Source organism: Glandiceps talaboti, chromosome 13, assembly GCF_964340395.1.
Source record: "Glandiceps talaboti chromosome 13, keGlaTala1.1, whole genome shotgun sequence".
NCBI classification, from domain to species: Eukaryota; Metazoa; Hemichordata; class Enteropneusta; family Spengelidae; genus Glandiceps; species Glandiceps talaboti.
This window is the reverse complement of record NC_135561.1, coordinates 22240892-22267479: the sequence shown is the minus strand read 5'-3', so window position 1 is coordinate 22267479 and position 26588 is coordinate 22240892. Positions and strand designations below refer to the sequence as shown.

The 26588-nt window shown below is 35.3% G+C and overlaps 1 protein-coding gene across 3 annotated transcripts in view; it reads left to right on the top strand.

Annotated features, from left to right (window-relative positions):
* Positions 1–26588, top strand: part of LOC144444615 (contactin-4-like) — an 81137-nt gene that overhangs the window by 9794 nt on the left and 44755 nt on the right. For 2 of the 3 annotated variants that reach the window (XM_078134103.1, XM_078134101.1), the window contains exons 3-9: positions 2339–2614; positions 3528–3812; positions 4474–4607; positions 5294–5429; positions 15697–15815; positions 17816–17969; positions 24768–24785. In XM_078134103.1, coding sequence (XP_077990229.1) covers positions 2339–2614; positions 3528–3812; positions 4474–4607; positions 5294–5429; positions 15697–15815; positions 17816–17969; positions 24768–24785 — 1122 coding nt within the window. The remainder of the gene's footprint in view (positions 1–2338; positions 2615–3527; positions 3813–4473; positions 4608–5293; positions 5430–15696; positions 15816–17815; positions 17970–24767; positions 24786–26588) is intronic. The other variant, XM_078134102.1, reaches the window with a different exon arrangement.

Here is a 26588-nt window from a genome sequence, read left to right as displayed (position 1 = left end):
TAATATAGGGTATAGACAATGTATCTGTATTAGTAATAATTACATTCAGATAATATAGGGTGTAGACAATGTATCTGTATTAGTAATAATTACATTCAGATAACATAGGGTATAGACAATGTAGCTGTATTAGTAATAATGACAATCAGATAATATAGGGTGTAGACAATGTATCTGTATTAGTAATAATTACAATCAGATAATATAGGGTGTAGACAATGTAGCTGTATTAGTAATAATTACATTCAGATAATATAGGGTATAGACAATGTATCTGTATTAGTAATAATTACATTCAGATAATATAGGGTGTAGACAATGTAGCTGTATTAGTAATAATTACAATCAGATAATATAGGGTGTAGACAATGTATCTGTATTAGTAATAATTACATTCAGATAACATAGGGTGTAGACAATGTAGCTGTATTAGTAATAATGACAATCAGATGATATAGGGTATAGACAATGTAGCTGTATTAGTAATAATTACATTCAGATAATATAGGGTGTAGACAATGTAGCTGTATTAGTAATAATTACAATCAGATGATATAGGGTATAGACAATGTAGCTGTATTAGTAATAATTACATTCAGATAATATAGGGTGTAGACAATGTATCTGTATTAGTAATAATTACATTCAGATAACATAGGGTGTAGACAATGTAGCTGTATTAGTAATAATTACAATCAGATGATATAGGGTATAGACAATGTAGCTGTATTAGTAATAATTACATTCAGATAATATAGGGTGTAGACAATGTAGCTGTATTAGTAATAATGACAATCAGATAATATAGGGTATAGACAATGTATCTGTATTAGTAATAATTACATTCAGATAATATAGGGTATAGACAATGTAGCTGTATTAGTAATAATTACATTCAGATAATATAGGGTATAGACAATGTATCTGTATTAGTAATAATTACATTCAGATAATATAGGGTATAGACAATGTATCTGTATTAGTAATAATTACATTCAGATAATATAGGGTATAGACAATGTATCTGTATTAGTAATAATGACAATCAGATAATATAGGGTATAGACAATGTATCTGTATTAGTAATAATTACATTCAGATAATATAGGGTATAGACAATGTAGCTGTATTAGTAATAATGACAATCAGATAATATAGGGTGTAGACAATGTATCTGTATTAGTAATAATTACATTCAGATAATATAGGGTGTAGACAATGTATCTGTATTAGTAATAATTACATTCAGATAATATAGGGTGTAGACAATGTATCTGTATTAGTAATAATTACATTCAGATAATATAGGGTGTAGACAATGTATCTGTATTAGTAATAATTACATTCAGATAATATAGGGTATAGACAATGTAGCTGTATTAGTAATAATTACATTCAGATAATATAGGGTGTAGACAATGTAGCTGTATTAGTAATAATTACATTCAGATAATATAGGGTGTAGACAATGTATCTGTATTAGTAATAATTACAATCAGATAATATAGGGTGTAGACAATGTAGCTGTATTAGTAATAATTACATTCAGATAATATAGGGTGTAGACAATGTATCTGTATTAGTAATAATTACATTCAGATAATATAGGGTGTAGACAATGTATCTGTATTAGTAATAATTACAATCTTATAATATAGGGTGTAGACAATATATCTGTATTAGTAATAATTACATTCAGATAATATAGGGTGTAGACAATGTAGCTGTATTAGTAATAATTACATTCAGACAATATAGGGTGTAGACAATGTATCTGTATTAGTAATAATTACATTCAGATAATATAGGGTGTAGACAATGTACTTTCCAATCACTTTAACTGTTAGATCATTGTCGAGGGCTTCATCATTAATTCATAGTGTTTGTTTGTTTGTTTCATAATACTTTATGCGTAGGCATTGTGAAGTGTTTGCTTGTGTTTACATGTAGGTGTGTGTTTGAATGTTTTCTGTATTCTCCCCAGGATAGATATGACTCTGATTCCCTAATTTACATAATGATTTGCATACTTGTGCTGTTGAGGGAATTCAAAGCCTTAACCTGTGAAGTTCAAGTTGTAACAAATGCAGTCCAAAAACAACATGCCACATACATGTAGGTGCTAGATGCAATTGAAGCAATTTCAAAATACATTGATTTTATTAATTAATTCATCACCTAGTAGAGTCAACCAAGTCCTGCTCTATTGGTCCAGCTGAGGTCATGCTAATAACTTCAGTTGATAACATCATAATATAATGTCTGTAGGAACATATTTGATGAAAGTCATGTTTTAGATTAACCAACTAAACTGACATTGCCTGTTTTGTCCCTGCAGGAACACTCTGTATTGAATTCATCTCACAGCCAACCAGTCACATCACAGCAGAACTTACTCCCACCTGGTTTCATTGTTCCGTAAGAGGAGCAGCATCTGTTACATACACCTGGTATTTCAATATTGAACCAATAAGTGGAGATAATTTTCATGTCTATGAAAATGGCACTCTCCTCATTAAACAGGCAAATCAAGGAAATGTTGGATCATATCATTGTGAAGTGACCAGCACAACAGAAAATATTGTCAGCCATGAAGCTGTCTTAACTCTTGCCTGTAAGTATTTACTCATATTTATTAGTCCCCAACGAGCACAACTCGGAGGGGACTCATACATGTACATTGAGTTCTGTTCATCCATCCGTGCATGCATGCGTGTTTTCACCTGTACATCTCTGGTATGCACCAACTGATTTCACCCAAATCTTGTAGAAAGGTATCATACTATGTGATACATATGAATGCCACTTTGTTTTACAGCCAAATTAATAATGTCCGAATGACAGCCATGTTTGTTGTTAAATTTCACAGCATGCACCATAACTTTGAGGTATAATACATAGTGACTTTTATTTAAGTGCCTACACCCATATTATCAAGTACCAGCTTTATTTTATTTTCAAGGTCAAATCACCAAACTTGGGTTATCTTGCACAATAACTTTGCCATAAAACACAGAAGTTGGGACTATGTTTTCAATGGAAGACTTGTTTATCCACATGGCCACTAAATACCCCTTTGTGATCCATATGGCCACTAAATACCCCTTTGTGATCCATATGGCCACTAAAATACCCCTTTGTGATCCATATGGCCACTAAAATACCCCTTTGTGATCCACATGGCCACTAAAATACCCCTTTGTGATCCATATGACCACTAAAATACCCCTTTGTGATCCACATGGCCACTAAATACCCCTTTGTGATCCACATGGCCACTAAAATACCCCTTTGTGATCCATATGGCCACTAAAATACCCCTTTGTGATCCATATGGCCACTAAAATACCTCCTTGTGATCCATATGACCACCAAATACCCCTTTGTGATCCACATGGCCACTAAAATACCCCTTTGTGATCCATATGGCCACTAAAATACCCCTTTGTGATCCATATGGCCACTAAAAATACCTCTGCTAATCACTATCTGTTTGACAAGATTTTAACTTTTTTCCTTCAAAATAGATATCGCTGAAAGTTTTTCAGTGAATCCAACATCTCATGTCAAACACATTGGAGACGACGTACAACTACAATGTAATATTTACAGTTCACCACCACCAGAAATACAGTGGTATTTCAATGGACAACCATTCTCAGATGGTATGGTTACCCTGGCAACAACACTGAGTGTGTTAACAGTTACTCCAGTACAACATCATCATATGGGTGTGTATACTTGCGTAGCTAATAATCCATTAATATCAAATGAAGAAAGGACGAGTGAATCAGCTGTTGTAACAGTTATAGGTGAGTTGTCTAAAAATTGCAAAACGTACTGTACTTGACTATATTATATTGCATTGCATTTATAGTGCTGTGCTGTTCACTATTACATGTACATTACCTTACATTGCAGTGTTATCCACTGTGCTGTTCACTTTTACATTACTTTACATTGCAGTGTTATCCACTGTGCTGTTCACTTTTACATTACTTTACATTGCAGTGTTATCCACTGTGCTGTTCACTTCTACATTGCATTACATTGCAGTGTTATCCACTGTGCTGTTCACTACTTTGCGTTGCAGTGTTATTCAGTATACTATTCACTTCTACATTACATTACATTGTAATCATTGTATGTATGTATGTATGTATGTATGTATATATGTATGTATGTATGTATGTATGTATGTATGTATGTATGTACAATGTATGTATGTATGTATGTATGTATGTATGTATGTGTATATGTGTGTGTGTGTGTGCATGCATGCGTGCGTGCCTGTATGCATGCATGCATGCATGCATGTATGTATGTATGTATGTATGTATGTATGTATGTATGTATGTATGTATGTATGTATGTATGTATGTATGTATGTATGTATGTATGCATGCATGCATGTATGTATGTATGTATGTATGTATTATCTGTGATGGTGTTGATATTATGTTTGGTATACAGGTCGTCCTGGATTCATTACCACCCCTTCCCCAGAGACTGTGCCAGTAGGTTCTGTTGTGGAGTTCCAGTGTGAGAGTATCTCTATACCAACAGCCACAGTTGATTGGTTGGATCCACATCAGAATGTTATCGTGGTATGTGACTTAATTTATGTAAATAATTAATATTTTTTAATTAATAATTTATTATGACTGACCCGCATGTGATCTGTTCTGCTTACAGGGGAATGCCACTCCAGGAAATAAACTTTAAGGTATTTCATAAACTTTGGGTTCTGGCGAGTCATTTCATGATTTCAAACCTCATACATTTCATGTGATTGCCAAGAAACACCAAATGGAATCTCTATGACACCTTCATTGTTCTAGTAATGGTACCTTTGTTGCATCATGGGAGTTTTCAGTTATGCATATGTATTTGATGAGCAAGGAATATTCATGACTCATAAGTGGCTGTCAAATACTGTTGTCTCCGTATGCACATCACTGTCTTCTGTGATATTCATGAAAATGACCAAATGAAAACTTATTTTACAACAGCCCAGGAACGATAAGACCATAGATTACAGCAAGTGCCCATATAGCCATATGATGAGATTTGATCTGTGTATGGGTTTTATTGTATTTGACCATGACTTTGATCTGTGTATGGGTTTTATTGTATTTGAGTATGACCATCACAGTCAAATATCTAAAAACAACCCATTTCATCCATTAGACATGCTTAAAGTCTATATCAACACACAATTGAGAGGTATTTAATATTGGTCAATGTAAGTCAGTCAACATTTGAAACACTGTCAATCCTATTATAATTGTAGGACTCTGAAAGATTTCATATTTCACTGAAGAAGTTGACGATAACCAGTGTAATCAAATCTGACGAAGGATATTATACTTGTAGAGCCACCAATGAATGGGGTGAAAATACTGCATTAGTGTTACTAACTGTAGAAGGTAAGTTAGTTATGAATGGGGTGAAAATACTGCATTAGTGTTACTAACTGTAGAAGGTAATTTAGTTATGAATGGGGTGAAAATACTGCATTAGTGTTACTAACTGGAGAAGGTAATTTAGTTATGAATGGGGTGAAAATACTGCATCAGTGTTACTAACTGTAGAAGGTAAGTTAGTTATGAATGAGGTGAAATTGGGGTGCTACTAAAATGGGCGCCATCTGTGTGTCTGTGCATTTGTGCATGTGTGTATGCGTCCATAATATGTCATTTCTACGAACTACAATGACCAATTTGTTTTAAAACTTACACAAAATTGTCGTATCATATGGAACATATGCACATCATTTTATTTTGGAATATACTAGTATGCAAATTTGACTGAATGGTGACCATCTTTACCGTAGTATTTACATAATAATTTATTGCCAATTTCTATTCAATCTTGCTTACAACTTATTTTGAAGAAAAGAACTATACACAAACATTGTTTTTGGTGCTCACATCACAATTACGGAGTGGCAGCCATATTTGTAGTTAAAAATCATTATCTACTGCATAACTCAAAAAGTGTAATACATAGAGACTCCATTCACATGTCTATACCTCCATATTATCAGATGCAAGCTATCTTTTGAGACCTTTGACCTTTGATCTTTTTGATCAATTTCCTGCATTTTCAGACACTTTGCAGTATTTTTTAGTTGCCACTAATTTTTTTAAAATCATGTCTCCATTCAGTCACATAGAAGTAATGTATTTGAGGGGGGAGACTTGTTTGCATATATCATGAGCTGTAACCTCTTATGACACAAAATAATATTAGTGTAGTCTTATCAGCCAGCTGTACTATTTCAGTGTTTCAAATTTTGACAACATGTCTTCAATCTTGCAAGTTGAATGTGCAATGCAATACATTGGCCATGATAATTTAGTACTGAATGAGTATCAGCAGAGAGTGATCGACTGTGACAAAAGTGGGGATGATGTCTTCATATGTGCTCACACTGGCAGCAGTAAGTCGCTAACATATGGACTCAACACTTTTTGTGTTGATTTCAAACACACCACAGCAAGCACCCTGGGTCAAACATACCACAGCAAGCACCCTGGGTGAACAACACCACACCACAGCGATCACCCTGGGTCAACCACACCACGGCGAGCACCCTGGGTCAACCATACCACACCACAGCGAGCACCCTGGGTCAACCACACCACAGCGAGCTCCCTGGGTCAACAACACCACAGCAAGCACCCTGGGTCAACAACACCACACCACAGCGGCTTATAGATTGCATAGAGATTTACACTTATAAAGTAGGGTGAAAATAAAGTTAACGTGGCTTATAGATTGCATAGAGATTTACACTTATAAAGTAGGGTGAAAATAAAGTTAACGTGGCTTATAGACTGCATAGAGATTTACACTTATAAAGTAGGGTGAAAATAAAGTTAACGTGGCTTATAGACTGCATAGAGATTTACACTTATAAAGTAGGGTGAAAATAAAGTTAACGTGGCTTATAGACTGCATAGAGATTTACACTTATAAAGTAGGGTGAAAATAAAGTTAACGTGGCTTATAGATTGCATAGAGATTTACACTTATATAGTAGGGTGAAAATAAAGTTAACGTGGCTTATAGATTGCATAGAGATTTACACTTATATAGTAGGGTGAAAATAAAGTTAACGTGGCTTATAGACTGCATAGAGATTTACACTTATAAAGTAGGGTGAAAATAAAGTTAACGTGGCTTATAGGTTGCATAGAGATTTATACTTATATAGTAGGGTGAAAATAAAGTTAACGTGGCTTATAGATTGCATAGAGATTTACACTTATATAGTAGGGTGAAAATAAAGTTAACGTGGCTTATAGACTGCATAGAGATTTACACTTATAAAGTAGGGTGAAAATAAAGTTAACGTGGCTTATAGATTGCATAGAGATTTACACTTATATAGTAGGGTGAAAATAAAGTTAACGTGGCTTATAGACTGCATAGAGATTTACACTTATATAGTAGGGTGAAAATAAAGTTAACGTGGCTTATAGACTGCATAGAGATTTACACTTATAAAGTAGGGTGAAAATAAAGTTAACGTGGCTTATAGACTGCATAGAGATTTACACTTATAAAGTAGGGTGAAAATAAAGTTAACGTGGCTTATAGATTGCATAGAGATTTACACTTATATAGTAGGGTGAAAATAAAGTTAACGTGGCTTATAGACTGCATAGAGATTTACACTTATAAAGTAGGGTGAAAATAAAGTTAACATGGCTTATAGACTGCATAGAGATTTACACTTATATAGTAGGGTGAAAATAAAGTTAACGTGGCTTATAGACTGCATAGAGATTTACACTTATATAGTAGGGTGAAAATAAAGTTAACGTGGCTTATAGATTGCATAGAGATTTACACTTATAAAGTAGGGTGAAAATAAAGTTAACGTGGCTTATAGATTGCATAGAGATTTATACTTATATAGTAGGGTGAAAATAAAGTTAACGTGGCTTTTAGATTGCATAGAGATTTACACTTATAAAGTAGGGTGAAAATAAAGTTAACGTGGCTTATACACTGCATAGAGATTTACACTTATAAAGTAGGGTGAAAATAAAGTTAACGTGGCTTATAGACTGCATAGAGATTTATACTTATAAAGTAGGGTGAAAATAAAGTTAACGTGGCTTATAGACTGCATAGAGATTTACACTTATAAAGTAGGGTGAAAATAAAGTTAACGTGGCTTATAGGTTGCATAGAGATTTATACTTATATAGTAGGGTGAAAATAAAGTTAACGTGGCTTATAGATTGCATAGAGCTTTACACTTATATAGTAGGGTGAAAATAAAGTTAACGTGGCTTATAGATTGCATAGAGATTTACACTTATATAGTAGGGTGAAAATAAAGTTAACCTGGCTTATAGACTGCATAGAGATTTACACTTATAAAGTAGGGTGAAAATAAAGTTAACGTGGCTTATAGACTGCATAGATATTTACACTTATATAGTAGGGTGAAAATAAAGTTAACGTGGCTTATAGACTGCATAGAGATTGACACTTATAAAGTAGGGTGAAAATAAAGTTAACATGGCTTTATATAGACTGCATAGAGATTTACACTTATAAAGTAGGGTGAAAATAAAGTTAACGTGGCTTATAGGTTGCATAGATATTTACACTTATATAGTAGGGTGAAAATAAAGTTAACGTGGCTTATAGGTTGCATAGATATTTACACTTATAAAGTAGGGTGAAAATAAAGTTAACGTGGCTTATAGACTGCATAGAGATTTACACTTATAAAGTAGGGTGAAAATAAAGTTAACGTGGCTTATAGACTGCATAGAGATTTACACTTATAAAGTAGGGTGAAAATAAAGTTAACGTGGCTTATAGACTGCATAGAGATTTACACTTATAAAGTAGGGTGAAAATAAAGTTAACGTGGCTTATAGGTTGCATAGAGATTTATACTTATAAAGTAGGGTGAAAATAAAGTTAACGTGGCTTATAGACTGCATAGAGATTTACACTTGTAAAGTAGGGTGAAAATAAAGTTAACGTGGCTTATAGATTGCATAGAGATTTACACTTATAAAGTAGGGTGAAAATAAAGTTAACGTGGCTTATAGACTGCATAGAGATTTATACTTATATAGTAGGGTGAAAATAAAGTTAACGTGGCTTTTAGATTGCATAGAGATTTACACTTATATAGTAGGGTGAAAATAAAGTTAACGTGGCTTATAGATTGCATAGAGATTTACACTTATATAGTAGGGTGAAAATAAAGTTAACGTGGCTTATAGATTGCATAGAGATTTACACTTATATAGTAGGGTGAAAATAAAGTTAACGTGGCTTATAGATTGCATAGAGATTTACACTTATAAAGTAGGGTGAAAATAAAGTTAACGTGGCTTATAGACTGCATAGAGATTTATACTTATATAGTAGGGTGAAAATAAAGTTAACGTGGCTTTTAGATTGCATAGAGATTTACACTTATATAGTAGGGTGAAAATAAAGTTAACGTGGCTTATAGATTGCATAGAGATTTACACTTATATAGTAGGGTGAAAATAAAGTTAACGTGGCTTATAGACTGCATAGAGATTTACACTTATAAAGTAGGGTGAAAATAAAGTTAACGTGGCTTTTAGATTGCATAGAGATTTACACTTATAAAAGGTTATGAAGAGTTCAATGTTGTGTGTGTATGCTTTCAGAAAATGAAAAAAAGAAGAGTTATCTTGATCTCAAATTAAAAAATCTGGAGATAACTTCTCATTTTCCAGCAGGAAAAAAAGGACATCTTGAGATCTCAAGAAAACTAGTGACACATTGCAATAAAACCAATGGTGGATGGTGGCTTAATAAACTTGAAAAAGAAAAAAAAAGAAAGTAGTAAACCTAGTTTTTGGGGATGTATTGCATTTGTTGGAACACAAGAACTCTCTTATCAATATGTCGGCAAATATTAATCAGGTAAAAGGTACTCAGTTTAGTAAATTGACACTTACACTCATAACATTTTGTAATGTACCTTGGCAGTGAAAGAATTTAGGGAAAGTCTGGGAAATATGTGTGGATTAAAATTGGTACAACAAAACAGTTTTTGAAATGAAATATAAGGCTACACATAAAAACCTACAAAATGTAAACAAGCCATATCACTTCTTATTTTATATCAATGATGCCCGAACGATATTTTCTTATCCTGGTATAGAAGACAGACATTGTAACTCTCCACACAGTGGGTATGATCCTTCCACTGTAAGATTACGATATTCAGACGTCAAAAGAAGGCTATTTACCTCTTGTTGACAATTGATTGTGCCAAATTGTACATTGCAAACAGACACATATTTCATTCTTACAAGAAGCATTAATTTAGACTTGGCCAATATCAGTTTTTTTGTCTTGTTATGCCAAGCTACAATCTTGTAGTAGAGGTGGTGGTAGTGGTAGTGTTGGTAGTAGTAGTAGCAGTAGCAGCAGCAGCAGCAGCAGCAGTAGTAGTGGTAGTAGTAGTAGTAGTAGTAGTAGTAGTAGTAGTAGTAGTAGTAGTAGTAGTAAGATTGGTGCTATATGCAACTTAAGTTTATATAATGTTCAGGAGACTTATACATCGTTGTTGACTGTATGAAGTTTGATAGTAGGGTTACTGTCTGTTTACTCCGTATAACTCTAAATGTTGGCTCATAGTCTGGTTCCTGTCGACACTGGCTCATAGTCTGGTTCCTGTCGACACTGTGACTGCTCATTGCAGTTAGCATGGTTATTCAAAAGTAACAGAAAGTTCATTGTAGAAGAGTGAATTTATGTTCTCAAGACGTGTCATAATTTGATGATGAATAAAAGATAACTAACCTGGAAATGGTTGGTTATGTTGTCCAAGTATTGCACACCTGCCACCTTGCCTGGGCACCCCCCCCCCTCCCATTAATGAACTGACGACACCGTTTCATTGTCCAAAAACAGTGAGTTTTTACTGATGCAGCTAAATAAAAAGAAGACAAATAAACTCATTGAAAAAAAGACATGCAAACAATAATTGTTTATGTTCCTTGTAATCGTTTCTTTCCAAAAGAAATAATACATTTGTACCTGCTCTTACTTCTATTTTCATGTTCGGATAGATACGTTATCTATCTGAACATGAAAATAGAAGTGCGCATGTATATCACAATTTACAACAGAAATCGCAATGAGATGGAAGTGGAGTGAACTTCTCTGCATTTACATGCCATGCAAGACAACAGGTGTACATGTATTGTATTGTAAACTCTAATAAACCTTTATCAGACAGGTCTGCATGCCAGGTCCTGCCATCATTTCTGCAGCTCCCACTTGTTAGTTTTTTTGCCTGCTTTCCAATTTGCTTCGTTACTAAATGATGAAGGGAAAAAAAGAGCAGAGTAATTTTGCATTGTTGATGCCATATACGGAGTAGAATTGCCAGTGTATGATATGATGTCAGAATTCATTACTTACCATGCCTTACCATTCTCATAGGAACTGATGGTGTCATGCCTTGTGTCTCTCAGAAATTTTTTTCACAGACGCATTCCTGTCATGGGTATGGATTAATATTGGAATGTCCAAAAAAAAAAAATGAACAATTAGTTCACCAAGAGTCGAAAGATTATGAAAACCACACCAAGCACTTTGACATCAGACTTTACCTATATTAATATAAACTATACTGAGAATAAATCATGCACAGTGTATAAACTGACAATAGTATAAGTATACATCATTACATGTACACTATCACATGCCCTTACATCGACAACTATACTATCAAAGGTGCACATGTTCGCCAAAACCAAATCAATAATAGATATATTGATCTCATCACTTACTTTTGTCGTCGGCCCATTGGTAGAAATGCCTCACACCCTGCATCTCATGCCATTGGCTACAAGTATTATCAACTTTAGTGATGCACTCTTTGTGGGTACATTTGTCGGCCCATTGGTAGAAATGCCTCACACCCTGCATCTCATGCCATTGGCTACAAGTATTATCATCTTTAGTGGTGCACTCTTTGTGGATACATTTGTCGGCCCATTGGTAAAATGTCTCACACCCTGCATCTCATGCCATTGGCTACAAGTATTATCAACTTTAGTGATGCACTCTTTGTGGGTGCACATAACATGTTTTTCTGCCATTCTCTGCTCTCAGCTAGTCTGCAATCACTGAAGCCTTCATTTTGAATTCACTCACATTGTTTTCCTTGGAGATATGTAAGTACAGTTATCTCCCATTTGACAAATACTCCATTTTCATTTTATAATCATTTCGGATAATGTATAGGAGAATACATAGTTTAGCAGAACATGATTTGTGTTTGTAATGGGTATCATTGTTAATTTTTCCATACCTCATTTAAAGCATAAAGGATTCCGCTGTTAATAGTGTAACGACTGGATTGGCCAATCGAACTGTTACAAATAGGGAAACAACAATTGTTACTCTAAACATCTAATGTATCACCAATACAATAAATATACTCCAATTACACACATGTACAAGTTCTCAGATAGCAAATACTTACACAATTTTCTATAACTTATTTGCATGGAACCCATGGCAGCAGTCTCACACGGGACACTGTATTGTTCTTCTCTTAGACCACCAGTTGATACTGTGTGCATCATTCTGTGTAATGAAAGGGACTAATTTATTTTATCATTTGGAAAAATAAATATACGACAAATTCTTAGAGTGTGAAAGTAGAACATCATGAATTTCAATGACTGAGGTATTTTCTTGTAATGGTAATTATTGAATTCAATTCAAATCAAAGAAAAGTGCTTACCGGTAATTCACCAACATCTTTCCATTTGGCAAATATGGTGACGAATGCCATGATGAGCATGGACTTCCTCACAGTAGTCAGCTGTGGGCATTTATCTAAACTAGCAAGCACTAAAAAAAACTGCTGTCTGCTACAAAACATTCTATTGTTCTTGGACATTACTAAGTGCATAATATAAATACTAATACTAACACAATAAGCTGGCCTGAAGTCCTTCTATAGACACCTGTGGGTATACAAGTGAAAGTCATATTATGGTAGTGAAATATATTTATTACTTTAGTTGCTGTAAAGGTCTGAGTGAATACAGATCACTACGACGGGATGGCTTTGGATAAGTCCCTGCCTTGAGCTTGAATTGTCCCAGGAAAATACTTCGTCCCAAGTTAATATCCCAAGACTTATGTCCCAAGTTATCCTAAGATATGCAGTGTCCTGAGGTATAGAATCTTCTCAGGGCAGGTTCCCAGGACTTCTCAGTAAACTTGTCTGAAGGCTTCAGGCTTCATCCAATTCTGACTATTTATTACTTATTACTGGTGGCTTTTTTGGACCCCCTATCTCAGCCTTTTTGCATACGGCTCAAGGCCATAGTTGAGGGCGCTGCCCTAATTTCACTACACTCCTCCCCGTTTTATTAAAGGGGACCAGATACCCCTTTATTTTTGTGAAGGGTGGGTAGAGAAATCCGGACAACTCCCTCCTGAGCCAAACCAAAATGAAGAGACAATAAACAAGAACTATGTACATTTTATTTAGAACCATCCGAGATAGGTCGGTTCCTTAATTTTAAGGGGGGGGGGGGCAACCATCAGAGATAGGTTTGGTTCCTTAACATTAGGGGGGGGGGGCAACCATCCCCCAGATAGGTTTGGTTCTTTAATGTTCAGGGGGGGGGGGCAACCATCAGAGATAGGTTTATTCTTGCTAGGCCTACTCTATACCTAATGTTACTGGTTCTAAGTGAAGCCATAGAGGTGCCAAGTATTGGCAACTGTAGACTCTAGCAACCTGACAAGCTCCCCTTGTTCCACAGATATGGAGGATCAAAGGTTTCTTGACAGTGCACACTTCCAGTGCTCACTGCAAGAGTTGTTTGTGCTGGCCAGTTCTTGGGATCATGACAGGGAGATTCCCAACTGGCTCCACTATGTAGTCTGGCATTGGTTGTTGCATGATGAAGTGTTTTTGGTAAATTTGTTAGAAAATTGAAATTCGAATTGTTTATTTTAGATCCTTAGTTTATTTCATTCATCATTAAAATTTTCCAGGGTTAAAGCTGTAAGACACTGGAATTATTTATAGCCAACCTCAAAAGTCTTTGTGTACATGTGTGTGTGTGTGTGTGTGTGTGTGTGTGTGTGTGTGTGTGTGTGTGCATTTCCCAGTCATTATTTTTCTGAGATTTTATGTAATTTTCATAACAGTAGATTTTTTTAATAAAATGGTGACTGTGGTATAAAAGTACAATATTTTACCAACTTTCTGTGTAAAATGTGTTTTATAGTGAGACATCATATGACACCACTAACCACTTTATTTCATCGCTTCCAAAATAAAAACTAAAAAGAACAGCAGAGCTATTCTGACCGATAGGTCGCTTGTATTCCTTATACACTTCTCATAAATCTAATGATTATGGCGGGTACTTGCTGTTCTTTCTTCTTGGAAAGACGGTGGCATATGTCGATGTCACTTTCCAATACTGGTACTCCTACTACATTTGCTACCCTCGTTACAATTTCATCTGTGTTTTCATTTTTTGCTCCCTTGTGGGAGGTAATGTCGTGGCGATGTCTGTCTGTCTGTCTGTCTGTGTGTCTGTGCAGAAATATTGTTCCACTAATATCTCAAAGTACTGAAGCAAATGTTTTGCAATTTACTGTACTGCGCTGATTAGTTTTTGGTGGGCATGGCTTGCATAATTAATGATAATTTCTATAATTAATTACACATAGTGAAGCCCTATTAATAGTAGGCACCCAGCCAGGCCGTAATCAGTCTTTGTATCCCACTTGTATTTGATCTTGAGGCAGACTTTGGACTTGAAGGAAATGACACCATGTGTGTGTAGATCCAGCTAGGAAGTCAACTGCTTATTTTATTACATACTCATACAGGTTTTTTGTACTCCCAAATATTGATATTTCCTTTCCAAAAGTATGGGAAGGCATACTAAAGATTCAAATTCGTTATTTTATATGTCTTGGCTTGTTTCATTGTGATGTTTTTCAATGTTGCTACACACAGTAAAGCCCTTTAATAGTAGGCACCCAGCCTGGTCGTAATCAGTCTCTGTAATACCCTACTTGTATTTGATCTTGAGGCAGACATTGAACTTGAAGGAAATGACGCTATTATGTAATAGTTAGTGTAGATCCAGCCAACTCCATGATACACTTCGCCTACAGAATGTGAATATACAGGTTCACTACAAATACCCCAGGAAAATGCTAAAATGATATCTCTGAACAGGAGCGTTTTTAGTTTACTTCTAGTGACTGACTGGTATACCATGTATTTCCAGGTTGTTTCTGCGGGTATACCGTTGCATGTCTTCAATTTTGTTTTCTGCCTGTTTGAGTTTGTCTTCTGCCATGTCCAACTTCTTATGTAATGTTTTATTTTCTGATAGGAGGTCTTGTATATGTGATATGATAGGAGGTATATGTGATATGATAGGAGGTATATGTGATATGATAGGAGGTATATGTGATATGATAGGAGGTATATGTGATATGATAGGAGGTATATGTGAAATGATATCTGATATATGTTAGTGAGTCATTTTATGCAGTGCCATGTGATGTTAATGAATCATTTTATGCAATGCAATGCCATGTGATTTCTATGTGAAAATGTTGAATTCCTTGTTTATAGCAAGAAAATATTGTGTTTTTTGTTTTAAATAGACTCAGTCATTGTGACATTCACAAGAAGACCATCAGACCAAACTGTATCTATTGGCAGCAGAGTTACCTTTCCTTGTGAAGCATCTGGCAATCCCAATCCAGTTATTACATGGTCCAAGGTAAACACAAAGAAAAATATCATACTGAGGCAATGTGTAGACATAAGATATATCAAACTGTAGACAAATATATATCAAACTAAGGCAATGTATAGACATAATACTGTGGAAGACTTTATAAACGCTGGAGTCTATTTTCGCTTAGTTACTAAAACTGACAGGTTGGCCTGAATTAATTTTCGCTCAACCCACTTCTATTCCTATTGTTCATCTCGGTAAAGAATGGAGCGATCATCAACTCCACTTGTCAGTCATCATTAGCCTGCATAATTTGGTCACACGGTCACAAATTTGAATAAACACAATGGTGATTTACGCTATCAATCAAGTCGGCAAAGTCTTTGATACTGTTGTTTTCATGGTGTCATGTAAGGAAGTGTGAATGTTGTGATATTGTCGGGCGAATCTACAAAGTACATTGTACAAAGAACGGGTAAAGGTGGTAATTTTGACGGTTTTAGTAAATTTATCCTTTATTTTCTTACCTTAGCGGCAAAATTTTGTGTTAAATGTTTGAAACTTACACTCAATGTTCAAAACATTCTAAAGGAATATTAACAGCTTGCCGCATTGATCAAACGAATTTCATGCTTATAAACCCATGGATTACAACGTTTTTTTACCATAGTACTCGTTGTCTTCAACGTAAAAACATGTCGCTGTATCGCTGGTTAAAACAAGCAAATCCTCCACGCACTCCAGGTTTACCTGATCCCAGACTTTGTATGACCGAAGAAGAGGCAATTTTGACTGAAGCTGCAAATAACGAAGTTGAAAAGGTGATCGCCGATGTCGTGAATCCAAGGAAGAGAAAGCGTGGTGACTACAAATTCTACACTGATGAGCAACGAATCATCGATGCTACGATACGTTCAGAAAGTCGTCATTCCGTACATCACAAATCAACGCCAACGGCTCGGCCTGTCAACTGATCAGAAGGCACTCGCACTGTTCGACATTTACAAGGCTCATCGTGGAGAAGAACTTAGGAAGCTGCTTGACGAAAACAACATCAAAATCGTCTACATCCCAGCCTGTTGCACAGACAAGTTACAGCCACTAGATTTATCTGTTAATAAAGAGTACAAGAATCTCCTGAAGTCAAACTTCAATTCCTGGTATGCAGAGAGAGTAATGGAATCACTACCCAACGATGACACTGACACTGATGACGGGAACGCATTACCCGCACCACATATCGATATGAGGACATCCGCCCTAAAACCAGTCCATGCCAGATGGCTGATCAAGTGCCATGACGACATTGCCCAGCGAATCGATTTGCTTCGTGATGGTTTTCATCAAGCTGGACTTTTGTAGATGAAAAGTGAGCACATATTGTGAGTGTGTACTTCAAGGTTTTTGATTTCAAGACGCTATTCTAATTTTCATTTACTAGCAGCTAGTACTTTAAATTTTGTTATCGAACTTTATATGACGAACACTTGAGTTATCATTTTAATTTATTGACATTACTAGTATGACAAGCAACTAAGATTTTTTAAAAGTTATTTCTGTAAAATTTCAATTTGTCTTTATGTCAATACAAGTACATACAACTGTGATTTTTTGCAATGAATCTGTGTGTTTAAAATTGCAATAAAGACGACAAGTATTTTTTCAATGAAACTTTATTCATGGAATATTTTGTTTATAAGTTTGTTTGCGTGTGTGCCCGTGATTGTGTGTGTTGAACATTTGTTGAATGTTTAGACGTTGAATTTCCGTTGAGAACGATGGAACAAAGATAAGGAAACTGTAATGAGAGGTCAAGTAGAAGTAGGTCATAGTGACGTCCCATACTTCACACACCATTCCGCTGTAATGAATTTTCGCGTATTTTTTCCTCCAGCGAAATAAGCCAAAATAAATTCCCAGCGTTTAAAAAGTATACCACAGTAGCTATCAAAAATTAAAGTCAATGTATAGACATAATACATATCAAAGTGTCTATTGAGATATAATCATAGTATTAAACTACCTGTATATTGATTTTGTAGCAAAGTGGCAGGTTACCTGAAGATAGGGTTGAAGAACCAGCCTATGGTTGGCTAAGGATAGTTGATATTCAGAAAGAAGATGAAGATATATATACCTGTACAGCTAGTAATAGTCAGGGGTTTATTACAGCCACTGTACAACTCAATGTGCAAGGTAAGAAACATGTTAATTTGTTACAGGAACACCATGTTTGGTTTGCTAACAAAAGTAAGGCAATGTCAGTGATTGGCTAACAAAATTAAAGCAATGTCAGTGATTGGCCAACAAAAGTAAGACAATGCTGGTGATTGGCTAACAAAAGTAAGGCAATGTCAGTGATTGGCTAACAAAAGTAAGGCAATATCAGTGATTGACGAACAAAAGTGGAATTATATCACTGGATTAGCTAATAAAGGTAAGACATGTATGATGTACATGATTCACTAACGAGTTAAAGGTGATTCAAAATGCTCACATTCACTATTGCTATTTAGCTAGACGACATGTGTGCTCTCAGAGTCCATACGTACATGCACTACTTCAGCTTTGATCGGCGGAAATATCCTCCTTATATTGCTGCAGCCGCGGTGACTGCCTGCGAAACGAAACTTGACAACACTACCCTCCTACCGATAATTAAATATATAATAATCACCTGTACACCGTGATAAAAACACGCAATAATTCGAGTCCCCAACAAGTTGATGAGACCTACTTCTGTTCAGTCCGAATGCAAGTTTTTGAGGTTTTACATGGGTCTCAGACTCGGACTAGAGTATCGTGCCCTAGGCCCTAGACAGCCCTGGCAGAAAATAATATTATGTAAACTTGCGTTCATAAGCGAAACATGTGACAATACAAGACCACAACGAAAACTTTGAAACATTTACAGGTAACTCTCATTTTATATATGGACAACACAATTAGGTCAGCCTCATTTTTTGTTTCGCCAAGGAAGTCAAAGGCCTCTACTGCAAAACCACTGAACTTTAGTAGCAATAAACATCTGCGACTGGAAAGAATCAACAATCGAAACATTATACTTGATTAAAATTATTACTAGTCAGTACATTCTGGTTTATATCATTAGAGGCATTTTGATATTGACTTGTAACAGCTCCTAGTTTTATCGAGGGCTGAATAGGCAATCAACTTGAACCCTGTATACTCTCCAACACCACACCAGCATTTTCACTATTGTTGCTAATATCGTAGGACATGACACCTACATAACAAGCCAGATCAATCTATTGAACATTGTAAAATCATCATTGCCAGAAGATTCATCACTCTGAGATTAATTCTGACAAGTATCAAAGTCAAAATTACTATTGTCTGCCATTGCTTACTATACTAACTGAGTATCAAAGTCAAAATTACTATTGTCTACCATTGCTTACTATACTATTAACTGAGTATCAAAGTCAAAATTACTATTGTCTGCCATTGCTTACTATACTAACTGAGTATCAAAGTCAAAATTACTATTGTCTACCATTGCTTACTATACTATTAACTGAGTATCAAAGTCAGAATTACTATTGTCTACCATTGCTTACTATACTATTAACTGAGTATCAAAGTCAGAATTACTATTGTCTACCATTGCTTACTATACTATTAACTGAGTATCAAAGTCAAAATTACTATTGTCTACCATTGCTTACTATACTATTAACTGAGTATCAAAGTCAGAATTACTATTGTCTGCCATTGCTTACTATACTATTAACTGAGTATCAAAGTCAGAATTACTATTGTCTGCCATTGCTTACTATACTATTAACTGAGTATCAAAGTCAAAATTACTATTGTCTGCCATTGCTTACTATACTAACTGAGACGAAACGGTTCTCTCTATGACATCATAATCCCCCAAAGGGAGAACAATAGGCAGTGTAACTGCAAGTTCATGGCTGTTTGGGTCACCGCTGATCGCCAATTTTAACACTTTTTTTCTCACTTATCATGCAATATTGAATAGTCAGCTTTGCATTTACTGGTTATAAGACGTATAAAGAACATTTTTCAAGGTTGTGGTATAGAGCATTTTGAATCACCTTTAAGCCCTGTCTGTGATTTGCCAACAAAGAGAAGCAATGTTGGTGATTGGCTAACAAATTTAAGTACGACAATGTCAGTGATTGGCCAATGAAAATATTGTCTGTGATTGGCTACTAACAAAGTAGAGTAATGTCACTGGATTGGCTATTAATGTAGCCATGTGGATGATTAGGTAACAAGAGTTAAGACATGTCTGTGATTGGTCTACAAAGGGAAGCAATGTTGGTGATCGGCTAACAAAACAAAGGTCATATTGGTGATTAGCTAACAAGAGTTAAGCCATGCTGTTATTTGCTAACAAAACTAACACCTTATTGGTGATTGGCTAACAAAACTAAGGCCATATTGGTGATTGGCTAACAAAACTAAGGCCATATTGGTGATTGGCTAACAAAACTAAGGCCATATTGGTGATTGGCTAACAAAACTAAGACCATATTGGTGATTGGCTAACAAAACTAAGACCATATTGGTGATTGACTAACAAAACTAAGACCATATTGGTGATTGGCTAACAAAACTAAGGCCATATTGGTGATTGGCTAACAAAACTAAGACCATATTGGTGATTGACTAACAAAACTAAGACCATATTGGTGATTGGCTAACAAAACTAAGACCATATTGGTGATTGGCTAACAAAACTAAGACCATAGTGGTGATTGACTAACAAAACTAAGACCATAGTGGTGATTGGCTAACAAAACTAAGAACATAGTGGTGATTGGCTAACAAAACTAAGACCATATTGGTGATTGGCTAACAAAACTAAGACCTTATTGGTGATTGGCTAACAAAACTAAGACCATAGTGGTGATTGACTAACAAAACTAAGACCATAGTGGTGATTGGCTAACAAAACTAAGAACATAGTGGTGATTGGCTAACAAAACTAAGACCATATTGGTGATTGGCTAACAAAACTAAGACCTTATTGGTGATTGGCTAACAAAACTAAGACCATAGTGGTGATCGGCTAACAAAACTAAGACCATATTGGTGATTGACTAACAAAACTAAGACCATAGTGGTGATTGGCTAACAAAACTAAGACCATATTGGTGATTGGCTAACAAAACTAAGACCATAGTGGTGATTGGCTAACAAAACTAAGACCATATTGGTGATTGGCTAACAAAACTAAGACCATAGTGGTGATTGGCTAACAAAACTAAGACCTTATTCGTGATTGGCTAACAAAAGAGAATTATTTGATTAAAGAAATAATAGCATTATAAGAATTGAACAGAAATATTTTCACTTTGTTTTGAGGGATGCTACAAGTATTGTGTGAAATTTTGTATAATCAGTGACACATTAACATAATGTGTTATATTTGTTTATAGACTGTAAGATATGTCGTGTCATTCTGCCCTCACCAGTCTCCTCTTACTGACTGAATCAGTCTGAAAAAGGGTAACGGAAACTTCAAAAGATTTAGGCCCTACCCTGAACTAGTGACTAGAAGGTTATACAGAGGTCGTCATGTAGATTAGAAAGCATATATGTAGAATAGCTACGTAAATAAACACACACACGTGTTGAACTTCTTGTAGGTTTAAATATATGAAAATGTTTACAATTTTTCTTATGTCAAAGTAAGCATTCAACATCTTTATTTGTCCTGCGCACGTATCCATACTACAAGATTACAGGGCTTACATTTGAAATAAGGTTCCCATTACCATTACCATGGTAGAAATATACCACCATGCAATAATGTTACCATTACCATTACCATGGTAGAAATATACCACCATGCAATAAGGTTACCATTACCATTACCATGGTAGAAATATACCACCATGCAATAAGGTTACCATTACCATTACCATGGTAGAAATATACCACCATGCAATAAGGTTACCATTACCATTACCATGGTAGAAATATACCACCATGCAATAAGGTTACCATTACCATTACCATGGTAGAAATATACCACCATGCAATAAGGTTACCATTACCATTACCATGGTAGAAATATACCACCATGCAATAAGGTTACCATTACCATTACCGTGGTAGAAATATACCACCATGCAATAAGGTTACCATTACCATTACCATGGTAGAAATATACCACCATGCAATAAGGTTACCATTACCATTACCATGGTAGAAATATGCCACCATGCAATAAGGTTACCATTACCATTACCATAGTAGAAATATACCACCATGCAATAAGGTTACCATTACCATTACCATGGTAGAAATATACCACCATGCAATAAGGTTACCATTACCATTACCATGGTAGAAATATACCACCATGCAATAAGGTTACCATTACCATTACCATGGTAGAAATATACCACCATGCAATAAGGTTACCATTACCATTACCATGGTAGAAATATACCACCATGCAATAAGGTTACCATTACTATGGTAGAAATATACCACAATGCAATAAGGTTACCATTACCATTACCATGGTAGAAATATACCACCATGCAATAAGGTTACCATTACCATGGTAGAAATATACCACCATGCAATAAGGTTACCATTACCATAGTAGAAATATACCGCCATGCAATAAGGTTACCATTACCATTACCATGGTAGAAATATACCACCATGCAATAAGGTTACCATTACCATTACCATGGTAGAAATATACCACCATGCTATAAGGTTACCATTACCATTACCATGGTAGAAATATACCACCATGCAATTAGGTTACCATTACCATGGTAGAAATATACCACCATGCAATAAGGTTACCATTACCATTACCATGGTAGAAATATACCACCATGCAATAAGGTTACCATTACCATGGTAGAAATATACCACCATGCAATAAGGTTACCATTACCATTACCATGGTAGAAATATACCACCATGCAATAAGGTTACCATTACCATTACCATGGTAGAAATATACCACCAAGGAATTACTTATAAATGTATGTTACTGAAGTCACATTTTATTAGAGAGTATTTTTTAACAGTTACTTGACTTTGTAACCCTTTTTATAGGAAATGGTGACATTTGTTGTGGAACTGCATACACAAACTGTACAGTAGACATCGACAGTGTGTTTTACATGTATCGCAATGTGTGGTTTGCCAGTTGTAAGGCAATTTTAATTCATGTCACAAAATATATGAGTTCAGAGAGCACTTGCCTTGCACTACAAAATTCATCGGGATCTGATCAAAAATTTTTACAGACCCTACACGTGCATTTAGCAGAGAAATATAAAACTTTTTTTTTTCAAGTTTCAAAAGTTCTATCATTTTCGACCATGTGCTGGCATTAAAAGTGGGATCATTTCGTGTTCTGTGAGTGAACATCCGCTCTGACAGTCTGGTGATAACAACGTGCAACTTAGCTTTTGTACATGTCATGTGTTGGGTTAACTTGGTTGACTTACGTGACCGATTACCAATTTTTGCCATCATTACCGATTAAATCAAGTCACATTTGTAAAGATATTGAATGGTAACAAAACACAAGACAGTGTGTAGATTTCAGGTTACGCAGCCCAGGGAAGTGGAATTTAAAGGTAACTAAAAGCGTCTAACCACTTTCACCACATCAGATTTTAATGAGATTGGTTGAAGGCCAGCCAACTGGTCTGACTTGTGAAAATAGGATAATTGTAGACAGTGTCTATTTTAAAAAGTGACACAAACTAAAATGTATTCCAATGTATGTCGCCAACATGTCCAATGTCTATGCATGGAGGTAAGAAGGATTGCTACCTCCATGGTCTATAAACATACTTGGTCTGAGAACATACTTGATACTATACTACTTGTATGTTTGTATACAAGTGTGAACAGATTACTACATTAGGGTAGATCGCACGATGTCACACAAGCTCAATTAGCAAACTTCATTCATTTAGATTACTACATTAGAGTAGATCACACAATGTCTTACAAGCTCATTAAGCAAACTTCATTCATTTAGATTACTACATTAGAGTAGATCACACAATGTCTTACAAGCTCATTAAGCAAACTTCATTCATTTAGGGGGAGGGGGTCTGGCTTCAATGCAATTACTGAACTTCATTTTCACACTTCTAACCAAATGTGGACAGAAAATTTTCACTCCTTCAATGATAACACCTTTTGTATTTACTATTGAGTGTTAATAAATTGATAAAAAATTTACTTCTGATGTGAGATATGGTGCTTGGTTTCTGGTAGTATTTTAATGTGTTTACAATCATGTTTTTACATTACATCGATCGTAGTGGTGTGACCGCTTCAGTTTACTTCATATATAAATGTTTGATGTCACACTTGTGAATGTTCAATTAGGTAGAGGGGGAAGTGGGTTTTGACCTAATCAATGTTTGTTTGTTGAGCTCGTGTGACATTGTGGGATCATCCCCTTTTTACATATGATAAGATACAAGACGGTGAATTGTGAGTGGAACGTATGTTACCACCAATGATGCAATGTCTGGTTATGTCGTTAGGGAAATCAAACTAAAGTTTGACATCATGGTCATTTCAATGCCTTTTATCATGTACATTTCTGTGATTGTATGCAACCAGCTGTGGTTGGAATATGCTGGAAAGAGCCCAGTTTGATACAGATGTGGGGGGGGGGGGGGGGTGTTGTGTGAGGGCACCCCATCACGGCATACTTTACAGGCTAATTTGTTTACTACTTAGTACTAAAATCACTGTGGATCTAGGTGTACTAAAATCACTGTGGATCTAGGTGTACTAAAATCACTGTGGATCTAGGTGCATAATATGTGTGATTGTATTTTCATTAACCCATCATGTAATACCAAGTTACACTATGTTTCATGTTCTGTGAGTTGGTGTACATGTAAGCCAGTGTTAAGTTTGTAAAAGTTTGAACATTTGTTTGCACATAGCTATTAATGATGTGTTCTGTGATTCATTTCCCCTGAAACATATAAGCTGCACAAATGGGGCGAGGTACAGTATGATTTCTTCATTGTGGTTGACCAGCATGGCTTTGGTACTACATATTGTACTTGTAGTTGACTTTCTTACTTCCCTTTCTAATGTATGTCATGTTTACAATATTCCAAAGGATAATCATAAAGCTATGAACACATGGACCTTTGACTAGAGTAGACTATCTGGCTCTATAGACTGTCATGGTGAATTAGATGTCTTTCCTTTCTGTGGTAATGTCTGCCTTCATCACAGCAATGTTTGAGTGGCATGCAAGGAGACAATTGGTATATTTCTAGTCAGTGGATGTATATAACCATGATTGGTATATATTACTAGTTAGTGAATGCCTATAACCATTGGTATATTTCTAGTCAGTGAATGTCTATAACCATTGGTATATTTCTCGTCAGTGAATGTCTATAACCACTGGTATATTTTTAGTTAGTGAATGTCTATAACCATTGGTATATTTCTAGTCAATGAATGTCTATAACCATTGGTATATTTCTCGTCAGTGAATGTCTATAACCACTGGTATATTTCTAGTCAGTGGAGTCTATATCCATGATTGGTATGTTTCTAGTCAGTGAATGTCTATAACCATTGGTATATTTCTAGTCAGTGGAGTCTATAACCATTCGTATATTTCTAGTCAGTGAATGTCTATGACCATTGGTATATTTCTAGTCAGTGGAGTCTATAACCATTGGTATATTTCTAGTCAGTGGAGTCTATAACCATTGGTATATTTCTAGTCAGTGAATGTCTATGACCATTGGTATATTTCTAGTCAGTGAAAGTCTATAACCATTGGTATATTTCTAGTCAGTGAATGTCTATAACCATTGGTATATTTCTAGTCAGTGGAGTCTATAACCATTGGTATATTTCTAGTCAGTGAATGTCTATAACCATTGGTATATTTCTAGTTAGTGGATGTCTATAACCATTGGTATATTTCTAGTTAGTGGATGTCTATAACCATTGGTATATTTCTAGTTAGTGGATGTCTATAACCATTGGTATATTTCTAGTTAGTGGATGTCTATAACCATTGGTATATTTCTAGTTAGTGGATGTCTATAACCATTGGTATATTTCTAGTTAGTAAATGTCTATAACCATTGGTATATTTCTAGTTAGTGGATGTCTATAACCATTGGTATATTTCTAGTTAGTGGATGTCTATAACCATTGGTATATTTCTAGTTAGTAAATGTCTATAACCATTGGTATATTTCTAGTTAGTGGATGTCTATAACCATTGGTATATTTCTAGTCAATGGATGTCTATAACCATTGGTATATATCTAGTTAGTGAATGTCTATAACCATGATTGGTATATTTCTAGTTAGTGAATGTCTATAACCATAGGTATATTTCTAGTTAGTAAATGTCTATAACCATTGGTATATTTCTAGTCAGTGGAGTCTATATCCATGATTGGTATGTTTCTAGTCAGTGGATGTCTATAACCATTGGTATATTTCTAGTCAGTGGAGTCTATAACCATGATTGGTATATTTCTAGTCAGTGGATGTCTATAACCATTGGTATATTTCTAGTCAGTGGAGTCTATAACCATGATTGGTATATTTCTAGTCAGTGGATGTCTATAACCATGATTGGTATATTTCTAGTCAGTGGAGTCTATAACCATGATTGGTATATTTCTAGTCAGTGGATGTCTATAACCATTGGTATATTTCTAGTCAGTGGAGTCTATAACCATGATTGGTATATTTCTAGTCAGTGGATGTCTATAACCATTGGTATATTTCTAGTCAGTGGAGTCTATAACCATGATTGGTATATTT